This window comes from Melanaphis sacchari, unplaced genomic scaffold (genome assembly GCF_002803265.2).
Source record: "Melanaphis sacchari strain LSU unplaced genomic scaffold, SCAv2.0 Contig0_pilon_pilon, whole genome shotgun sequence".
Lineage (NCBI taxonomy): Eukaryota > Metazoa > Arthropoda > Insecta > Hemiptera > Aphididae > Melanaphis > Melanaphis sacchari.
In genome coordinates, this window is record NW_020270366.1 from 18,836,282 (window position 1) to 18,858,900 (window position 22,619).

Below are 22,619 nucleotides of genomic sequence, written 5' to 3' on the forward strand. Positions count from 1 at the left end.
AGCACTGTAAAACCAATGCAACAAAAGCTAGGTTAATATTATAATTTATAATTCACGATGTTACTGCTATGAGTATTAAGCTAGCCACTAGTCAGTATTTTTAATTTGTTTTTGAAATTCTTTGTTATATTAAAATAAAAATGTATTGTAATATTTTTTGTGTTTTCTACATTCTGTTTCAAAAGAAAATAACCAGTTCACCCATTAATTTTTCTGAGGCTTAGTGTGTCTCCCACTATTTACCTGGGTGTCAAAGTGTCTATGTAATTAAAAACTACTTGAAGAATTAATTGTACTATTTACGATGCCACTAAACTGTTTTAGAATTGTGTATAGTCATTGATATATTGTGGACAAATAAGACAATATTAAATATAAAATACTTAAATTTAGATCTAAACTTCTATAATTTTAAATAATAACAATAATAATAAATTAAAAAGAAGATTAAAATTTAAAGCAATCATTTAACATTTTGAGAATATACCTACATTTCAATTTAATTAGTTTAATACTGATAATGAGATACATACTTTATTTTTAATAGCTTTATGCTAAAACTTAATAATAAGAAATTACAAAAAAATAAAATCATTATTTTGATAACAATATACTGAAATATGAATGGAATGTGAGAATTGAAATTTAACATAATACACAATGTGTTACAATCTAGAAATTATTTAAAATTAGACAATATGTTCAACATAAATAAAATAGATTCACTTTTTACAATTTGGTACAATGAGAATAAGATAAAAAAATTAACTTTGCCAATAAATTATTAGTTTTTACACATAGAGTATTGATATAACTGAATTAAAAAAAAAAAATTAACTTAGATTTTATAAATTAAATAGCATAAATAAATAAATAACTTTAAAAAAAGATTTGTTTATGTAGTGTTATAGACTTGAGGTTAAAGTAAATAAAGCTTTGTGCGTATTTTAACCATTTAGGTTTAATTAATTTGCATTGTTTATGGCAGCAAATAAACAAAAATAATCTATTCTTCATTTCTTTTTTACTCTTGGAGAAGTGGTTTGGAATACACTAGATGCAGACATAAGATTTTCAATATATTGGCCAAGAACTTGATTTTCAGATCGTAGTTTCAAATTTTCTTCTTTTACACTATCCACACGTTGAGATAAATCTAAAAAATAATGCATTATGAATAAACTTTATACATATATTTATTTTATTTTTTCAATGTAATGTATTTTAATATATAAAAACATGTTTACCGTCTAATGTATTTTGTAGTTCTAAAACTTGAGTAATAAGCCTGGCTTTTTCTTCCAATTCATCAGGACTCATATCACGATCTAAACCTATAAAATCAGGCAGCAGGAAATCAAATATTTAGATTGATAATATAATATAAATTATTTTATTTTATAGAAATAATTGAGCTTTGAAAAAATCTGCTGTAAATATTGATAAATAAGGATTTCCATTCATTCAAAATTAATTCATGGTTATTACTCATGTATCATAGAATGAATAAAAAAATAAAATGATATAGCTTAGTACCCTACTTGCCTGCACCACAGTGGTGCATAAAAATAGACTTACTCTAAGTAAATGGATTTGAATAAAATTATCTTTTGTTTTTGAATGTTTATACTTCTAACTATAGAGTATAGATAAAACACAAATTAAAATATAAGACTAATGTTTAAAAAGCAATATTTTGAAAATTCTGAATGAAATTTAAAAGATATTGAAACTATATACTGAAAATCAGTAATGTTCTGGTGCAAAAGTACAGATGGAAATCCTAAAATATACATAAAATACTCACTGTTTCTGCTTGGACTATTACTACCATTTGTAAATGACGACTGCAATGAATCCATACTTTGATTGCGTACAATGATGTCAGAACATTGAGATATGTCTTGGTCATCATGAATAATGGCTATAATCATTTTTTTTAAATGAAGCAATTTCATTAAGCGACCAAAGTATAAATCATTAGCAAAATAAATATACAGTTCAAAACATACCTTGAGGATCATCGTCCGCCAAAGGGATATTGTCTTCCGGCGACTTATCTCTGTCTTCTTCCATCTTAGGTACGTATATGCACGTACACGTTTGGCGTCTTTGCACTAATGCATCTGTTATCCCGGCAGGAAGGGGTTCTATTGGAAATTAGAAGTTTAGAAGAATTTAAATCAGCAAATTACCACAAAATGTACGGCAACAATAGTCAATAACTATTAAGCATAGTATTGTAATATCTTATTAATATTTACATTTTTGTCGATAATCGTGAATTTCTAGATATCGTGTGATAGCGATTAAAGAGAATGATATCATGCAGTTGTGGTAGGAACATCACAGCTTAGATATAATAATATAGGTAGTTATTATTGCCAACATAACTAAATATGAGAAAACAAAAACAAAATATTATTTTTGTGCTCAAAATCACAATGACATAATTATTTTCCGCTGCTGTTGTTGTACGACGAAGAACAATAATATAATAATAAATAATAATAATAATAATTAATAAATATTAAATATCATAATACGAATACTACAATAATACTGCCTACTTAAATCAATTTATTGTTTGCGCCTTCTTATTTTTGCCTTTAATTGTCGGTGGCTTTTGGACTTTGGTGCCGTACCGTTCTCGTCAAAAACGCAGCGATCGACAAGATTTTCTTATAATAATATTTATCACAATAGATCTCAGGGTAAGTGCCATTATTAATATTCTGTTTTGCAACTATTGCTTTGTTAAGATTCTGCAGGAATACAGCTAATATAGGTCATGAATAGTAAACTATCCAAACCATTTATATATTTCAGAAAAATCTATGAGTTTTATGAACTATTCCACTTGTAGACATCCAACGAATGTTCCAGCTGGATATCCTTGTTACCTTTGATTATCCCTTCCTCTCCCCTTGAGTTGTGTTAATTAGTTTCATCTGTGTTATTTAACATCACATTGAAATAAAATCAATTTTTTATTTAGTGTACGCCATCACAAATGTCATGGCTGTATTCGACGACATACAGCGGTATGATGAAGAGATTGCATGCACATCTATGGATGAAGCATACCTAATGCATGTTCAAGAGCCAGTACTCATCAGAGGAATTGGCAATCTCACTGTGTAAGTAATGACATGCTCTAGGCTTAACAGTGATTACTTATTGGTGTACATGTTCAAAGTTCAATTCATAATTTCATAAATTGTACTTTTATTAATTTATTTTATCTTCAAAATATTTATACAGAATGTTACAAAATGTTTGTGTTTTATGTAGAAATTTATTCATCAAAAAGAGTAGGTACTAAGCTGTTAAAATTTAAATAAATATATATATTATCTTTAAGTTATTTCAATTTAAAAAATAATCTTACATGAAAAATTAACTAAAATATATAATATTAACTTAAACCTATAAAATAATGTAAAACATTAAATATACATGTTTTCATATTATATATTATAAAATCTCTGAAATATTAATAAAAATTATTAATAAATAAATAATGTTTATTAAAACATTATAGATAAATATGACAATGATTTATTAAATATTTTGGATCCTAGTGTTGATAGATATAGTATAAATTTGTAGGTATAATCACTGATTAATTACAGAAATTATATGCTGTAATTAATCAATGGTAAAATTTAATAACAAAGCACTATTGATTCACTGTATATTATCCACATTTATCCTTTTATTAGGTGTTTATTGAAATACTAATTTAAGTAAATACATAACTAAAATGTATTATAGGTGTAAGCATATCTGGTATATTTTTATTGATATATTATAGGTATTTTAATTAATATGGATATTAAATAAAAATAAAGTATTTGAATGATATCTGCAATAGGAAATCTGTATCATAGGAACAATTCTTTTGTTGATTATTAATATTTTTAATATAAATTATTATGAATCTATAAAGTTGCTTGAATTTGGATTTTAAGTAAAAATATTATATTTATTTCAGAGGCATGTATTTGCTGATAATATAAGTAATTATTTTTTGTTTAATCATCATGAAGTTTTTTTTCTTAACTGGTATTAAAAACTATATAATAAAATAATGTTCAATTATTGCTTGGTTTTAAATTTCTGCTTTAATATTGATTACATAATTATAAATTTATAATACTGTCATAGATTTTGCATAAGATAATTAAGAAATTTTTAGCCTAAATTAGTGAGTAAAATGAGCACCAGTTTATTTGTACCACCTTTTTGATATAATTCATTATCTTGATACAATATTTTTTTATATTGGTTTGAATATCTTGCATATGTATATGATTGAATTTTTTCGCTCATAAATAACAATAAAAAAATATAATGTATCAGTTATCGGTAAAAAGTATAATATGAAATATTATATTATTGTAGATATGTTTATATCTTCAATATTCAATTTATTTTTAAATCTATTCCTCTTGGAACATTTATTATTAAAATTTAGCAAGTACCTACTTTTGTTTCTTTTCTAATTAAAACAGATTTTAATAACAAATAAAAAACACATTTTAATTAATTGAACTAAAATATTTATATACATAACTTTTAAATGAAATTAATTATTATATATTTACTTGTCTAAATTACATTGCTGTTTTATTTATATTTTTAACTTTTAAGTTATAAGTTACAACTAATCATTGGTATAGTATAGTATAATATAATATGTAATATAATGTTATATACTACTATTACATACTAATTTACAAATATTTTGGTTTAATTTATTTAGTATTTTTATATGGTACTTATTTTTTATCGCTGAGTCATAAAGCTGTATAAAATTTATCACTCTACTAGTTGGTGACCATTCGTTTTATTATCATATTTTTAATATAGCGCTACAAAATTTTCAATAATGATAAATAATAAATTGCTTACAATTCATAGAAGAATGGTTAACAACAATATTTTATAATGTTATACACAAAAATAAAACATTTTTCTTAAGATCCTTAAACGTTACACATTTTGTTTTATCAATAATTTCTCTTGTAAAAATGCTAGTATTCAATATTGTGAGAAATAATTCATTTTTAACTATATTTTTAAATAAGCTAATAGCGTTTGTAAAATAGGTATCAACTTTAAATTAAAATTATATACAATATTAACAAACTAACATTATTAAAATATAATAAAATAAAATTTCAAGTATAAGAATTACCCTTTTTTTAAGATTTGGTAAAAATACACAGAAATATATATGTGCAAAAATAATTAAGTATCATAAGAAAGCATTTAAACCTTTCATGTCTGCCTATAAAATGTTGAAAAATCAATTGATTGCTGTCAATTAAAACACCATCAAATTTTAATTTTTGGTTAGGACAAGTAATTTTTAACTAATATCAATATTTTTCGAAGAGCTATTTTTATTTATAGTTTTTATATATTTTTTTTTCAATATAACTCAAGTAATTGTTTTAAATATTCATTTTAATGGTCAAATAAAACAACTGCTTATACAGGGTGATCAATTTAATGTAAGATATTCTTTAATAAGTGTCTTAGTTAAATGAATTACTCTGTTTAGTTGTGTATAGATATAAAAGTAATTATTTTACAAGTAAATTTATATTTATGTATATTATAGTTTTGGACTGAGTAGCAGATTTCAATCAGAATTTCCAAGTGCTCTTGTATCACGTGTGGCTCCAGAAGAATTTGAAGAAACAATGGCGCGAATTAATTCTGTTTTAAAGAAAAGTTTACCAATGAATGCTAAATGGTTATTTTGTGGATGTATGTGTTGCTGCTGTACTCTTGGTTGTTCTCTTTGGCCTGTTATTTGCCTCAGCAAAAGGGTAATTACTCTTAGTTAATATTATAATGTTTTTATATTTATTTATTTATTTATATCATAAAAATCATATAATTATATCAATTCATCAATTTTAATTTTAGACTCAGCATAGTTTGAATAAATTACTCGATTGGGAAAATAATCATCTTTACAATAAAATTGGTTTGCATTGGAGATTAAATAAACAAAGAGTAGATACTTCATCTATTACAGAATATGTAAGTTTTTGAATTCTTCTATATTTTTATTTAAATATTTAATGTTTTTAATTCATACCTAATTTATAAAATATTTTCTTATACTCTTGTCCTGAACAAAATGTGTCCTTGTTGATGTCAGTCACTGATGTTAGTATGCATGTATGAAACAGTATAATTTATTCGTGAGCTAGAGTATAGTATTAGAGTAAATTACTTTAAACTCAGTAGTTTGTTTTATAGAAAATAAGCATTGCTATAATATCTTTAAATTATTATCTAAATTTTAGTTATAGATTTTTTTTTATTATAGAACTCATTAGATATACAGTGTAGTTGACCCATTTTTTCATAAGTTCAATGCTGTAAAAATAAATGTGTCGGGTTTATATTTTTTATTTAAAAATTAATTTGTGTGGTTTTAAATTTTTGTAGTTGAAATTATTTATACATTTATTAATTAAATTCTTATACATTTTTATACAGTTATCAAATTTCAGATTTTTATTTAACTGAATGAGTGTGATGAATGATGACTATAGTTAAGAAGTTTTAGATAAATACAATTTGTTTGCTGTTATTATTTTTACCTAAAGTTTTTATTAAGCTTAAATGATAACTAGGTTCAGCCACAATATGACTGATAATACTTACTTCTATATATATTTTTTATTAGAAGTAAAATTGTACGTACAGTTAACAAATTATTTATTATTAGAGCAAGATTTCTATGAATCTTATATTTTTTTCCCTTTATCATTTTTTTTTAGATTTTTTCAGTTATTTTCACTAATCATAAGAATTCGAATCTAATGATGAAATTTTATTTGTACATTTTTGTAAATTTTTACAAAATTTGAAATATATTGCATATTAAAACGAAAAAATTTTAATACTTAGTTTATTTGTAATTAATTATTGTATGTTGTTTAATTTGTAAATTTTATTTAAATAAAAAAAAAATTTCTTACATATTTTTATGATTTTTACTGCATATTATATAGCATATTACAATACTTTTTTGTGCATAAAAATCCGTGCTCTTGTTATTAGTGTTTTTCACAACAAAAGTCCCTCAGTATTAACGAACCTAGAAGCTATTTTTCATTATGAGTACATGAAATATTGCTGATTATAATTTAAGAATACATGTTCTTTATTTCCCAGCCCTAACTGTGGAGTCCTGGCTTGATTAATAATCACCATCTGGTGCGTTAGTATCGATGAACATTCATTGAGAAACGTATATGATAGCTTTCAGCTTCATTTGACATTTGCAAATTTCAAATTTTCAAATTCTTTTTTAATGAAAAGTCATTTATTGAAGTTTAATTTTAGATGAGATTAGATATTTAAATGATGAATAATGATTTTAGTTATTTTGTTATAATTTAAAAATATTATTTGTATGGACCAGAACTTTAAGTTTATTATGATATTAAATATTCACAATGACCTTTTTAAAACATTTAAATTAATTTTAAGCTATTGCTTATATATACCATGAACTTTTTATATTATTGATTCAAAAATGAATAACAATTTTGTATGAAATAAGTAAATACTATTATTATAATTGAAAATTAATAATATAAATATTATAATAAATGTTATGTTTTTTATTAAAACATAATTTGACTTATAACAATATCAAAAAATATACTTAGTAATATATGCTGGCCAACTATCTTTGCTCAGAATTGTTTTATATTGAAACGATATAATATTTAATAAAAATGTAACACATATATTATAGTAATTTATTTAATGACAAAGTAAACTTGACTCCTACTGTTTAGAAGAACAATAACTTATTTTACTCCCTTTTAACTATAAGTTAATTGTTTAAGCAAAGTATTTTTATTTAGAATCACATAATAAGTAAAAAGTTTATTTTAATTATTTTAAATTAATAGTTATATATTATATATTAGAAGCAGTATAAAATGGTATGAAAGTTCTATAATTCATCACTAATAAAACTTAATTTTATTATGCAATGTTATTTACTATATTAATTATTTTTTACAGGTACTTTTGGTGGAATTTATTCCAAAAATTCCAATCTATAAACCAGATTAGGTAAAATATAACACAAATATTTGTATTTTGTTTTTTCTATCAGTTTAAAGATAGGATATTGGTTAGTTATAAATTTGCATGGCAAAAAAAATTAAACCAAATATCTTTTTACCAGATAATATTTAGAATTTGTAATGATTTTTATAAATTATTGTTTTTGGACTTATTTATCAGTCATCCAAACTTGCTCAATATTGTAAAATTAAATGGATTTATGACTATGTAAAACTAAATTAGTTGTTTATATATTTCATTAATTTTTAAATGTATGATTACATAATTCTTTCAACAAAAGTTGATTGAAATAAAGATTTAAGTTTATGTCTTCATACTATTAATACTTAATTTAAAAATTATAAGTTAATGTGATATCAATTTGTGTGATACCTGGACGGGTACTTAATATTATTTATATTTATCTCGTCCTTAAAGAATCTGACCTGATTTTTATTTTTTTTTTCAAGTTATTTTTGAATAACTTTTAGGTTTTAGAAATTTAATTTTAAGTCAATTATATGAACAAAAATTAGTATCAAGTTTTAAACTTAAACTTAGTACTTAAAATATTTATATACATATATATATATATATGAATACAGATTGTATATATTTAAGTAAATTTCATGACAGCATCACATAAATTTATATTTTTCTTTGTTAGAAATGTTAGTTTATAATTTAAAATAAATATATTATTATTTGGTTTTAATTGTATAAGATATATTAAGATTTACCTATATATATTTTTTTTTATTATTTAAGCGTCCAATGTACATGCTTCCAAAGGATCAAATATGTTAGTTCCAAGTGATTAATTTATGCATAAATAAATATTTTAATGTTAATATATGTATAATCAAATTGTTTATAATTGTGGTGTAAATATTCTTTTCAATAAATGTTTGTAAACGAGCTTACATATATTTAGTACTTTTAATAAACACTTATAAACACCAAAATATGACCTATAATAATGGCCAAATTATAATTAAAAAATATGTTTTTTTAATTTTTTTATGATTTTAAGTGTGTTTACTTTACATTTTTAATAATAAATATAGTGTAAGAAAGAATACTCATCTATTATCACACACAAATTCATTTCAGTATAAAAATTTCTTATTCTTGTTTGATTAAAAAATATCTATTTATTAAATAATTCTAAAATGATAAATATAAAAAAATTAATAAAACAAAGTTTAGTGTATGACATCGTAAAAGTTTGAGATAAATCTTACTTGCAATATTTACCAATTTTCTGTTTACTTGGATCCGAATTTATTATTAATGATGATTTATGCACAATAATTCAGAACATCGAATGATTGTTAATTAATTATTGGAACATAACTTAATTATTTCTTGTCTATAAGTATTCTTTAATACATTATTGACTATAAAATCTAAGCTATATTTATAAGTTTATGGGTTGCATTGAAGTTATTATTCGTATCCTGGGACAGTAGCTAGTGTTGAATGGAATTTCTCCAAACTAAAACTGACTAAAACACATATGCGTTTTTCTATGACTCAAGAATGTTAAGTTTTATCACGAAAATGTAATCTGCTTTGATCAATTTTTCTATAATCTATAGTTAAGCTCAGAAAAATAAAGAACAGTGTTGATCAATAATAAAGTTTAATTGTTTCAGTATGGTGAGTTATATACTGCATCTTAAATTTACTATAACTTTGCAATTACTTCTGCTTTTTTTTTCATTATTAATTTAACAATTTTACTATAGACTTCTATAAAAATACTGTTAAACAAGATAGATTAATGTGTTACAGCATTTTTTAATTAAAATAGTTTAATTATATGTTATTTCTTTTTAATTGCAATGATAAATGGATTTATTTTTACTAGTATTTAGATGCTGATAAATATGCATTTATAATTTACGAGGTTTGACACACTATTTTTACATGCATTAAAATTTACTCTATTCTAACACATTATGTTACAATATTTTTGTATTCTTATAACTTATAACTCATAAGATAATATTCAATAATACATTATGATATATTTTAAAAACAAAAATTAAATGAATCCTTGCGATAAACTAATAAGAAATTGTATGTTCGACCTACAAAGTAAAAGTGGTGATTATTAATAGTATAGGTTAACATAAAAAAAAACATGACCCTGAATGCCTTGAGACTCACTTAACTTGATTTGATTGAATTGTCTAGCTCACAGAGACTGCAATCTCCATTTAAATTTTTTTCTCATATATTTATTTGTGCATGATAATTTTTTTATTATTCATATTATATATTTTACGGAGAGTACATAACATACATAATATTTCAAGTAATTAATAACAATAATAATGTCAGATAAATAATTAACATGTTTTGAATAGTAAAAAAAATAATCAAAGTATACTTATATATTGACATAAGTTTAGCAAAACTAGTGAGTTGCCTTCCTCTTTTATTTTCATGTAATATTATGTTTTAAGTATAAAAATATAAATACAAGGCTAAACTTATTTGTTGATTATAGTGGTGTTTAATAGTAAATTAAGATTTAAATAAGGTTATTGATGAAGAAAAATAATTCATAATACTAGTGTTTATTTAAATTTAAAACGATAAAGTTAATAAAAACTGTATAACATAACTCTCGGAGAATATAATATAATAATAAATATGTATCAAAAAATAATGTGTATAGTACATCTAATATAATGACATTTAGGCTAACATGGACAAAATTATATAGCCTAAATAACAATATAAATACAATTAATATTTTAATCCAAATATGAATATTAATACCATAAATATATATATAAAAAAATAGTGGTATAACAAATTAGGTAAAGTTAAAGAATAAGTAATTAATAATACCCTGTTTGTTTCATAGATTGTTCATTTAAATTAGTTTTAGTTCTTTTGATTTCATACATGCTCATTAATATTTAGTATCATACATTGTATAATTTTAAAAATCACATATTATTACTTTACTAAATATATAAAATAAAAAAAAAATATATATTAAAATTAATAAATTTGGTAAATTTGTGTATGTACTTTATTTTAATATCACAATATGCTTGTTATAAATCATCAGGTAGTTCAGTGACAAAATTTGATGGAAACTGACCTTTAGATCCATTACACTCCCCATATAACCAATTTTCATTGATTCTTCTTAATACTTGAATTTGATCGCCTTCCTAAATAGTTGAAAATTAGTATTTAATATAATGATTTTCTTTTTAGGAAATGCTAAGTATGAAATTGTATTAATTATTACTTGTATACTTAGATCTTCCCAACATTCTGGTTTAAATGAAAACACAGCTATTACTTTGCGAATTTCTTCATTAGCTAGAGATTCTTTGGGTAAAGGTTCAGTTATTTCAACATAACTAATGGGAAATATTCCAGTACGCTCATTTAATGTACCTTCTAACCATTCATCATTGACACATCGTGTAATAAAAATTTCATCACCTTTCTAAGATAATGAAAAATATTTAAATAAATAAGAATATAATAAAAAATATAATTAGGATTTTACCTTAAAAACTAGATCATCTTCATGACCAGACATGTAATCAAATTGAGCAATACATTTTGACTGTGATTTTGATAGTTCTGTTTGCTAGAATTTTAAGAATAATATAAATTAAAGGAATATACAATATATTTTTAAATGAATATTCCATTTTAGTTTTAGTAATACAAAATGTGACAAATAAAATTAGTATACTTAAGATACAAATTTGATTTGATCACTAATGAGTCGTGTAAACATTTTTTTTTTTAGTAAAATAATTATAAAACTCATATTTTTATCATGAGCAGAGGACAAGTTACAAAAATATTTTGACATAATCTTATTTGTTAAGATAACAATTTAAATTGTTGTGTGATAATTATTGGTCAAATCAATAACACTGATGTATTTTAAATAACAAGTATTTACTTTTAAGACATTCAAGAACGAAAACTACTGGCGGTATATAATTCATAACGATATAAAGACATTTTTTTAAATAATGATAAAATAAAATGAATACAATTAATAATCAATAAAGTTCATGTAAAAAATAAATAAATAATTAAACATTAACTATCAATATTAATATTGGACTTACCATTTTATTCGGTCTTGGAGGTAATTTAGGACCATTTAATAATACATTAAGAGCATCTGGTGGTAACATTGGTGGAGGTAAAGAAGGTGGTGGTAATGAAGTTTCAATTGAAAAGCGGTTTTTGAAATAATCCATATCTGCATTCGAACATAATAAATCAAAATCATCTTCAAAACCACTACTTTCAGCTTGTGAACCTTTCCAAGGTCCAAAATCACTGTTGAAACTGTCAACACTATTTCCATCGCTACTAGATCTATATAAAAAAGTTTTTTTTTTTTTATGGAATAAAAATAAAAATATGAAATACAAACTTATGAGTAGATGTAGGAGAAGTTTGAGGTGAATCTAAGTCTATAAGACATCCCACGTTCTGAGAAGTACTTGATGACTTCATTGAGATTTCATTGGGTTTTGCAACCCAAGAAGGTGTTGGAGTAGTTTGCTTTGTTTTAAATCCAATTAAAGATGATAAACCAGCTTTAACCTAAAAAAATTTGATTGTTATAAATAAGTACATGAAATAAGTTGTATTTAATTTTTTTTTTTTTTTAATACAGTTTATGTACCTAATTTAGGATAATGAAACGAGTTAAAATTTTTTTCTAAAATAATAGTTGAGATGACACGCAATGTAATGGAAAAAATAATTAACTCTAGATGTTAAATTAATTTTTTCCATATTTTAATGAACTAATAAAGGAAATGAAAATGATAATTAAATAGGCAACTCTAATAAGGAGGAGAGCATCATAGATTCAAAATTTTATCATAACAGCTCTATACCTTTTTTTTGATGATGATTTATATTTTAATGAAAGACCTAACAACAAATTACAATAATATTATGTTTAAAAGTTTAAGAATTAAATATTATTTATAAATTACTTGATTTTTAGGTGTTTGTACAAATTTTGGGGGAGGTGGTCTAGGTGGAGGTTTCTTTTTTACAGGCTGTTGAAAACCATTGAGTGATTTTGAATGTTTCAATGTTAGAACTTTAGCTAATCTTGATTGATTTCTAAACAAATAATAATAATGTCATTATTTTGTTGATTATTAAAAACACCGGAAGTACTATAAAAGTACTTACAAAGGCTTGTTCACTTTGGGCGGTGGAGGAGCGGGACGATTTGGCACTTTGGGTGCTGAAATATAAAAAAATCTTTCATTAGTACGTTGAAAAAATGGAATAGGCAAAGAAAAAAAACCACATACAACTGTCGGAAGTGAAAGCAGTCCAATTGGCCATCTTGAAATGATAAAATGTCCGTTGTATTTTTCAGTGATGGAACAGTCATAATATTTCACGCCGAAATGCCAAAGTCATATTTAATACATGGGCACAAACATTTAACGTCACGACCTTCGAGACTGATATTTTTTTTCAATCACTATCTGCCAACACATAACGAAAAACGAATGTTTTGGTTAATGATTCATTATTATTATTACTATTACATATACAGTACACACTATTCAGTTGAAACGTAAAACTGGTATTGTTGTCTAAAATTATTAATAAAGTTCTTATCTCTTCACAGCCAGTGAATAATATAATAATAACAATATATTTTTTACAAAAAGATGTTGTGACGACAGAAGACACCAGTGTAGCTGTTTCAAAGAACTAAAATCGCGATTTATAGTGTTACTGTGGCTGCCATTGCAGCCTGCTGCACATGGCAGGTTGTAATTATTATTCCATGATCGTGCTGTGACAAATAGGAAAGAAGATAAAAACATTATTCCATCAGCTTTGGGGTTATGTTTGGTACTCTCTCATTTCATAATTTTTTTCAGTAGTTACTTATTTACCAATTAATTTTTAGGATCTTTTTGAATTCAAAATGAAAGCCAAGGGAGATGTAAGTATTTTCACGTTTTTAGTCATTTATTTGGAATATTTAACGTTTATTTAAGTATTTATACATGAAGTGTGTTTCGATATACACAACTGGATTAATAATGATGTATTCAAAATCACATGACATGTGGCACTGCAGTGAAATTAAATATTAATGTGGATTGTATTACATTTTAATTTTGTTTAATTTGCTTGCAGTTGAAAGAATATGAGGTCATCGGACGTAAATTGCCGACTGAAAAAGAAAAGACTACACCTTTATACAAGATGAGGATTTTCGCTCCAGATCGCATTGTTGCCAAATCTCGATTTTGGTATTTCTTAAGACAACTTAAGAAATTTAAGAAAAGTACAGGAGAAATCGTATCTTTGAAAGAAGTATGTTAAACCATGATTATTGTATTTTCTGAATGAAATATATGGTTAATTGTTTTTCTTTTTTATAGGTTACCGATAAATCTCCAACAAAAATTAAAAACTTTGGAGTGTGGTTACGTTATGATTCAAGATCAGGTACACACAACATGTACCGTGAATATAGAGATACTACTGTTGCTAGCGCTGTTACTAAATGCTATAGAGATATGGGTGCAAGACACAGAGCCAGGGCTCATGCTATTCAGGTATTGTTTCTTTTATAATTACTAAGTATTAAATTGAATTTTAATAGTTAATGCTAGATTTTAATAAGTTTCATTTCCTTTAGAATATTTTGTATGTTAAAAATTAATCAGGATTATCTAAAATGAAATTATTGTATGTTTTTAATTATAGACAATCTTTGCCATAAATTATAATATGCTTATTAATTTTTAATCAAAGTTAACATTTGTCAGTTTAATATTTTTCAATGTATGTTTTTCTTAAATTTAGTATTGAAATTAATATATCTCTTATAAACAATATAAATATAATATAATTTAATTATACTTTTCATTTATTAATTTAGGAATAATTTGTTTTCAGACTAAATGACGTATCAATTTGCCCATGTAGTTGTAATTTTTTATAGGATTAATTTGTTATTTCTAATTTTTTTAATCTTATTACAGTTAGTTAAATTTACCAAATCTTAATTTAAAGTTGAAAATTAAAATAAAAAATGCCATACCATGTTGATACTGTATTAATTTAAAAATTTTTCTTATTATAATAAAATATTTCTTAAGTATACATAATTTTTGGTTATTTAAACAATAATTATATTAAAATAGGAATGGATTAACCTTGTTAATATTATCAATATTAAAATGTCTACAGTATTTTTAAATTTGATATTGTATAACCTCTAGTACAGATCTCAAAATCAGTGTGAAAGATTATATATATTTTGATAAAATGTATCCAATTCCTGTTAAATGAATTATATATAATGAAAGTATAATTTTTTTGTATTTTTCCGTCATCCTAAAAATATTCCCCAAATAACCACTGATGGTTTATACTATAATTAAAGTGATAAATAAGGCTCAGGTTTTATAACAAAATAAATTCTTAAAAAAGTATTTAAAGTAGCAAAAAAAAAAAGCTTTTATTAAATTTAAATTTAAGTTGCACATTAAATTAAATATTAAAAAAGGAATTTACAACCATATATTAGGTCAAGTTACTTTCATTAAAACTCATTCTATTGAGTGCTAATAACAATTATAGAAAAATTGTTTAGAGCACTATACCTTACTAATTAATAATTACCGGTTAACTAAAGTATTAGAATGTGCTATAGAAATATGCATATATAATTCAGGTAATTTAAAACCTACAATTTCGGCACAATATCAACTTATTTTATTAGTCATTTATTTATTATTGATTTTTTCGTGGGTTTTATGATTTCTAAATATAATAATATAGTATTTTTAGCCTATAAATTATTATTAAATTAAATTTTTAATAAAAATAAGTAAAAATTAAAAAAAAAGATTATATAGGGGAAAATGCAATAAAAACATGTTTTGTGGAAAAAAGCAATAAAAAGTTAACTTCGTTGAATTAGAATGATTCAAAACGTATTTTTATTTAATAATTATCTTTCTAATACACTCCCCTCAAAAATGTATTTTCTACAAAATCTGAGCCCTAGTGACAAATAATAATTTTAGATTAAATTGCAGATCGATAAAGATCCAATGATCTCTTGATTAAAATTTACTGATCTTTAAAATATAATTATTGATCCATTAAATTTCAGATATTAATTAAATGATTTAATTTTTTACACAACTGTATTGGGTTTTTATATTATTAAATGAGTCTTGTGACAGTAAAGCATAAAAGCATATATCCTCAGAATAAATATTTTTAATTACCTTTTATTTTAATATTTTCTGAATAAAAGCAAAAAAAAAATAAAATATTTAATTTTTGTCAGCTTCTTAAAATTATATTATCCTAATAGCTAATGATTTACTTTACCATTACAATTATTTTTCTTTATTAGTTATTATATTCCTTATTGTGTTAAATAATGTCAATATGTACAAACAATTTTATCACTTAGTTATTAGATTGTATTTATTTTTGTAGTTTTATTGATGTTCTTAATCATTAGAAGTTAAAAAAAAAAAAATGTGAATATAATATTTTAAAATATAATTTAGGTTGAGTATTTAGGTACAGTATTAGCAAGCTAGGTTAGGTTAGATCTGGTCAGGATTTAATTTTTCTTTATTTTTTGTGGAGGGGAGAGTTTAAATAATTTTGAGTACAATTTTTATTTTTATGTTTTTACAAGATTTGTATAAAAAACCTTTTATTTTTAATTTTTAAAAATTGATTGGATTTACATATAATATAGTTTATATTTATACTTTTATTGATATATTTATTATAAGGCATATTTATTTTTTTTCAGATCATTAAAGTGGAAGTTGTGAAGGCTAAGAACACCAGAAGACCACATGTGAAACAATTCCACGACAGTGACATTCGTTTCCCTCTACCTCACCGTGTTGAAGGAAAACGTCGTCGTTATAACACATTCTCTATTCGACGCCCAACAACCAGTTTCTTGTAAAATCGATATTATATTTGATTTTTCTGAATAAAAAGAATTCAATTTAATATTTTTAATTTTGCCTTTTATACTGCATAAATTTAGATTTTAAAGTTTTTTTTTTAACAGGATTACATATTTATACGCATAAATATGATAATTGTTAATGGACTGTAATATGGTCTTAATAGAATTCAATATTTGACCAATATTGTCATTTGTTGACTATAAATTAATTTATTAATATAATAAGAAATAATTTGATGTATGATTCAATGCACTATCCTACTGTACCAAATGAATTGGAGTAAACCCTGCAAAAGTCAGATTACATCTTGAATATTTTATTAAAAATGTGTACCAAATGATTTATAATTGATACCAGTATATTATGTTTAATTACTATCATAATGGTTATGTAGGTACTCTGTACATGATTCAAATTAAATAATGTGTAGTGAACAATAGGTAGTCAATAATGAATTAGATTGTATTATAAATATTTCCTTCGGAAATTAAACAATATTAATTTTTACAGTTTGTTTTTTCATAATAATGGGAAAATATTGCCTTCTTGCTTCTTAAAGTTGGCTTAGAACTATTATTTTTATTTGGTTCAAGTTGATTTTTAAAAGTCTGGTGCTACTGACTAGAGGAAATTCAGACTTATAATTATAGACTTTAGACTAGAAAAAGTTTGATGCTTATAATTTATAACGCAAGAGAAATCTTTCCTATGGTTTGCTGATTATGGTACTTAGTATATGCATAATTAATAACTACATTATTATCTAAAGATTGCTTGCAATACAGGATGCAATTTGTGATTATCAATGATTGATAGTGATACATCATTTTAATTTAAAAATAACTAGATTTGTTTAAATATTTTATGCTAATAAATTATATGTATATGTAATGATGGACGTTGGCAGACAAAAAAAAAATATTGGAGATTTAATCATCGAGCTTTTACACTCGAGTATAATTTAATAACATGACTTCTATAGAAATCTTTGCTTAATATTTGTTGATAAAGGTTAGGTATGATAAGAAATTATTTTTCTGCGATGACTGAATAAAGATCTTTATTATCTATAATATAGTGATAAGTGTATTTAAACTTGTTAGATTGTCGTTTATGTGTATAGTACTATAGTTATAGTATATGATATTTATTTCATTAAATAAAACTATGAAATTTTGAAATATAATTGTTTTAAATACTTAGCAATCGTAATAATGAATGGGAATAAAGATTACGAAAAGAAATATCAGAAAACTTTTTGTTATACAATTTCTACGCTTAGTATTCCTGACAGTTATAAGATTGAAGTGCCAGTTCATATACCATTTGAAGGTAGTATAGAAGAATTAAGTCATAGAATTATAAATGGATTTAATTTACCATTATACGTAATAGAAGGTAATAATATTTTTGTGTCTTCATTTATGGACAAAAATGTTAATTTCATTTTATCTTTATAGAATTATCGGGCGAGTTACAAAAATTTGTTGAAAAGTGTTCAATTGAATTTTATGATTGTCAGACAGTTGAAGCTATAGAAAGTATAAAAAATGAATCAATTGAAGTTGAAGACATTGTTAAATATTGGGAAAAGGCATTTCAACAGGTAAGGTGCCAAGATCATAAAGATGTTTTCTTTTACATTTACAAATATAATTTATATTATTAATGATTTTAGGAAACTTTCTCATTGACTAATAATAAAGGACCTAGTAATGATCAATTGTTTGGTACTGCATTTCACAAATTAGCTCATTCAGGACCTTCTTTGGATGCCATTCTTCATATTGAGTATGGTTATGCACAAGCAGTCCAAGATATCATGAGTAGAAAATTTAGACAAGTTACATCCTTGACAAAAACGTGTGTTCATATAATTTAAAAAAATAAATTTGTTTGAACAAAATGGTTAATATTTTTAAAATTTTGTCTAGTCAAACTGAAGAAATGAATTATGCCATGGATGGATTGAATAAATATAGTACTGAAGATGATATTAATGCTTTAGCACTAAAGCATTTTGATGACCAAACATTACTTCAAGTAATTTGAAATATTTTATCTCAGTATAAGAATAAATTATTGTTTTATAATCAAAAATATTAATAATTATGATGTAGAAACATTTTTATTGTAATTAAAATCTTGCCATCTTAAACATATTACAGTAATTAAAATGTTCCTAGGAAAAGCCTCATCAAATATAGTCTGGTTGTTCAACCAATAATTTATGGTATTAAATACTAATAGATTAGATTATATCTGTATCTACAACTGTAGTTTTGTACTGCAATTTTATTAAAATTGCTTACATCAATTAGATCACAGTATAGTGAGGCAAGCAGTTAAATTTATTAAAATATATACATTTAAAATAAAATAAATTTCATATTTATATATTTATATATTTATATTTAATAAAATATATAAATTTATATTTATTTATTTATATATTTTATTTTTATTAAAATTGAATAATGATGGGTATAGTATATTGATTGAAAAATATAAAAAAGTGTATACAATAAATGTATTAACACAAATTAAATATTTAATATTACTAGAATAGAGGCACTAAATTATTTACTGAATATGGAACTATAGCTCTCTATCAGGGCCTGGCAATTAGTTTATATCTATATATTTAATTATTGTGAAAAATTCAGACCTTTTGTTTTATCTGTATGATAGCATTAGTAGATTTCTTTCTGGTAATCAACTATTTATTTTTGTATCTAGATGTTGGAAATAATCTACAGATTATAATATGTTTGTATTAATTTGCATAACTAAGAAAAAATCTAGGGGGGAGGGAATAATTTATTTACCATTGTCAAAACTTTGTAAATTTGTATTGTTGGATTATCTATGGGAGGATATGATATCATTGCCCTCACAACATTGTCAGGAGGAAGCAAATGTCCCCCCTTTCCCCCACAATCAAGCCACTATTTGTATTATTGTTTTATTATGATCTGTACTATGTGATAAAATAACTTATATTTTAAACATTTTTAGGGTAAATGGAATAGTAGACTTGATACTTTGAAACAGGAACAACGCACTGGGTATAGAGAATGGATTATGAAAACAGTAGAAGAAATGCAAGGAGTCGATGGATTGTATTCTCCTATTGGGTAAAAACTAAAAACAATAAATCTAATTTTCCCTAGATTAAAAACAAAAAATTTAAATGGTAATAATAATTTTTAGGAATTCTCCTATTAGTATTGTTTCAAATGGCTTTACCATTTCAAATATGTCATTATATGATATGGAAGAAAGTTTCACTATACACCTTGGGTCACAAATGAAATCTACTCATAATATTCGCATTATGTCAGCAGATACTTTAAATCTTCTAAGTCTAACTTTAGAAGAAAACGGGTATTTAATATTTATTATACTACGTAATATTCAAATTAAAATATTATTAATAATAATAATATTTTTTAGAGTTGTTGTTCATCATCCTCAAAGATTACAAACAGTATTAGAATTATATTCTCAAGATCTTAAAGGTCTTGTTTTATTTATTGATACAAATAACTTAGATTTCTACTCTGGTCTAGCAAAGGGTAATTTTTAATATAATTTTAAATTAATATTAGACTTAATAATTTATTAATAAAATTTTGTTGCTTTTTGTTTTAGAGTTTTTTGATATTTGCGAAGGTAGTACAGAATTTCATTTTGATTCTTTACAGGATCAATTAGAAATTATCAAATCTGATCTTAAAGTAGCCGTTGAAAATCGAAAGTGCAAGGGTCCAGTTAGTAATTTTTTATCTCCAGAGTTACAAGTAAAATATTAATTATTTATTAATTTAATTACTCTATCAATAAAAAGTGTGTTAAATTGTAGGCCCGACGAAATAAATCAAAACTTTTACAATGTGGTGACGTTTATATTACAAAACATTCAAATCTTGCTTCTGTTCATCTCGTATTTCACATGGTTATTGATGATTCATTAAAATCAGGTTAATTGTTTAACATGCCTAAAAAAAAGTGTTATTTTTAAAATATTTAAATATTTTTAGGTGATATAAACTCAAGACATCCAGTAATCTTAGGATTAAGAAATATATTGAAAACAGCTTGTTCATATGATATTACTATGATAACTATTCCATTATTTTTAACTCATGAAATGACTGAGGTAATTACAAATACTTTAATATAATATGCTAAGGATAATCACTAATTACATCACATTAAAAAAAAAAAAAAAAAAAAAAAAAAAAAAAAAAAAAAAAAATTATGAAGCAAGGACATTTATTTAAAATTTTACTTTTAAATATATATTGATCTTAAACAATTTAAATTTTAAAGATAATAAAAAAATTTTGATTTGCCAAATTTTAAGTCTCACTTTTTATAATAAAATTAATTTATTTAAAGAAAAAGTAATTCATAAAGAAATAATTAGTTTTTAATTTAAAATTTTATCTTAAATTAAATATTTGATTACTAATTATTGTTTTAATGTTTTAAATTAGTTATTATTTGTTTAGGATATGACTGTTCCTTGGTGTCAGAAACGTGCAGAACTAGTTTTAAAGTGTGTAAAAGGATTTATGATAGAATCTGTATCTTTAGGTGGATCAGAATTAAAAACTATTCAGTTCCTAGTTCCAAAAGTGAGTATTAATATGTTACTGTGCTATCTTGTAGTACGTACTATATTGCAGATTGTGGCCTGCTTGTAATTAAGGGTGGAACGTTTTGCATATGTGTTTTACTACATAATTTATATCTTTATTATTGTGATTTAATGGTGATAAAAATTTTCACTCTCTTTTTCTGCATAATATAATTTTTTATAGTATATTTAGTAATTGATCAACAGTTCTCGGGTATAACTCCAGATTTACTTTCAAGGTATAACATAATAATATTACAGGTATCACTGTTGATAATATGTAATAATTTTTAGTGATATGTTACTTACTTTTAAATTAATTTTTAAATCATGCATTTGTTACGAGAATATTATATAGTTTAAAATCTAAATATGTTTATAAAGTGGTAAAATATAGTATAACGCATATTGCAATCACAATGTTGTTGACAGTGTGCTTACAATAAGATATCCTATTACTGTTTTATTATTTAATATATTTATAAACTGAATAAATAAACAAACATAAATTAATAATAACTTACCTAGGGAATATCTGAAGAAGTGTTTGGAATACTAGCGACAATGGTTCCAACCATATTCAGAGTATCTACTCCACTTGTGTTTGAATCATCAGGGCCAGAAATTGAGTCTCAAATCAAGAACAAAAAGAGTTCAAAAAGTAAACGGAACTCTAAGTCCAAGTAATTTATACTCATAAATTGAACAAATTATAAACTATTAGTTAAATTTTAGTATCATTTCCATGTACTAAAATTAATATCATTAAGAATATTTTATTCAAATTAGAAATATATAAAATTTTATATGAACTTTTGTAAGTTGTTCTATTAGCTATTGTTATT

The 22,619-nt window shown here is 23.5% G+C and overlaps 5 protein-coding genes across 6 annotated transcripts; 3 read left to right on the top strand and 2 right to left on the bottom strand.

Annotated features, from left to right (window-relative positions):
- Positions 1–885: 885 nt before the first annotated feature.
- On the bottom strand, positions 886–2,293 carry LOC112601019 (short coiled-coil protein A). Its single transcript, XM_025348419.1, has 4 exons — positions 2,013–2,293; positions 1,808–1,924; positions 1,248–1,334; positions 886–1,156 (listed from the first exon to the last, which is right to left on the bottom strand). Exons 1-4 carry the CDS (start codon positions 2,074–2,076, stop codon positions 1,014–1,016), a joined length of 411 nt encoding a protein of 136 aa, XP_025204204.1. The 5' UTR covers positions 2,077–2,293; the 3' UTR covers positions 886–1,013.
- A 168-nt stretch (positions 2,294–2,461) lies between these two features.
- Positions 2,462–8,317, top strand: LOC112601029 (cysteine-rich hydrophobic domain-containing protein 2). Its single transcript, XM_025348426.1, has 5 exons — positions 2,462–2,714; positions 2,999–3,140; positions 5,633–5,843; positions 5,944–6,060; positions 8,071–8,317. The coding sequence occupies exons 2-5, from the start codon at positions 3,019–3,021 to the stop codon at positions 8,119–8,121; spliced, it is 501 nt and encodes a 166-aa protein (XP_025204211.1). The 5' UTR covers positions 2,462–2,714; positions 2,999–3,018; the 3' UTR covers positions 8,122–8,317.
- Positions 8,318–11,126: 2,809 nt separating this feature from the next.
- LOC112596455 (SH3 domain-containing protein 19-like) lies at positions 11,127–13,779 on the bottom strand. Of its 2 annotated transcripts, XM_025342153.1 has the most exons (9): positions 13,716–13,779; positions 13,458–13,637; positions 13,333–13,387; positions 13,128–13,260; positions 12,554–12,726; positions 12,240–12,495; positions 11,660–11,743; positions 11,393–11,596; positions 11,127–11,312 (listed from the first exon to the last, which is right to left on the bottom strand). In XM_025342153.1, exons 2-9 carry the CDS (start codon positions 13,489–13,491, stop codon positions 11,193–11,195), a joined length of 1,059 nt encoding a protein of 352 aa, XP_025197938.1. In that variant the 5' UTR covers positions 13,492–13,637; positions 13,716–13,779; the 3' UTR covers positions 11,127–11,192. The 2 variants fall into 2 exon arrangements, with proteins under 2 accessions (XP_025197938.1, XP_025197931.1); XM_025342146.1 differs by having other exon boundaries at positions 13,458–13,751.
- A 268-nt stretch (positions 13,780–14,047) lies between these two features.
- LOC112596468 (60S ribosomal protein L18a) lies at positions 14,048–17,178 on the top strand. Its single transcript, XM_025342165.1, has 4 exons — positions 14,048–14,107; positions 14,305–14,484; positions 14,553–14,729; positions 16,961–17,178. The coding sequence occupies exons 1-4, from the start codon at positions 14,090–14,092 to the stop codon at positions 17,120–17,122; spliced, it is 537 nt and encodes a 178-aa protein (XP_025197950.1). The 5' UTR covers positions 14,048–14,089; the 3' UTR covers positions 17,123–17,178.
- Positions 17,179–18,343: 1,165 nt separating this feature from the next.
- On the top strand, positions 18,344–22,619 carry LOC112592704 (protein C12orf4 homolog). Its single transcript, XM_025336862.1, has 12 exons — positions 18,344–18,527; positions 18,590–18,735; positions 18,808–18,992; positions 19,064–19,172; positions 20,148–20,266; positions 20,343–20,516; positions 20,586–20,707; positions 20,784–20,932; positions 20,995–21,112; positions 21,173–21,291; positions 21,647–21,772; positions 22,303–22,619. Exons 1-12 carry the CDS (start codon positions 18,344–18,346, stop codon positions 22,459–22,461), a joined length of 1,710 nt encoding a protein of 569 aa, XP_025192647.1. The 3' UTR covers positions 22,462–22,619.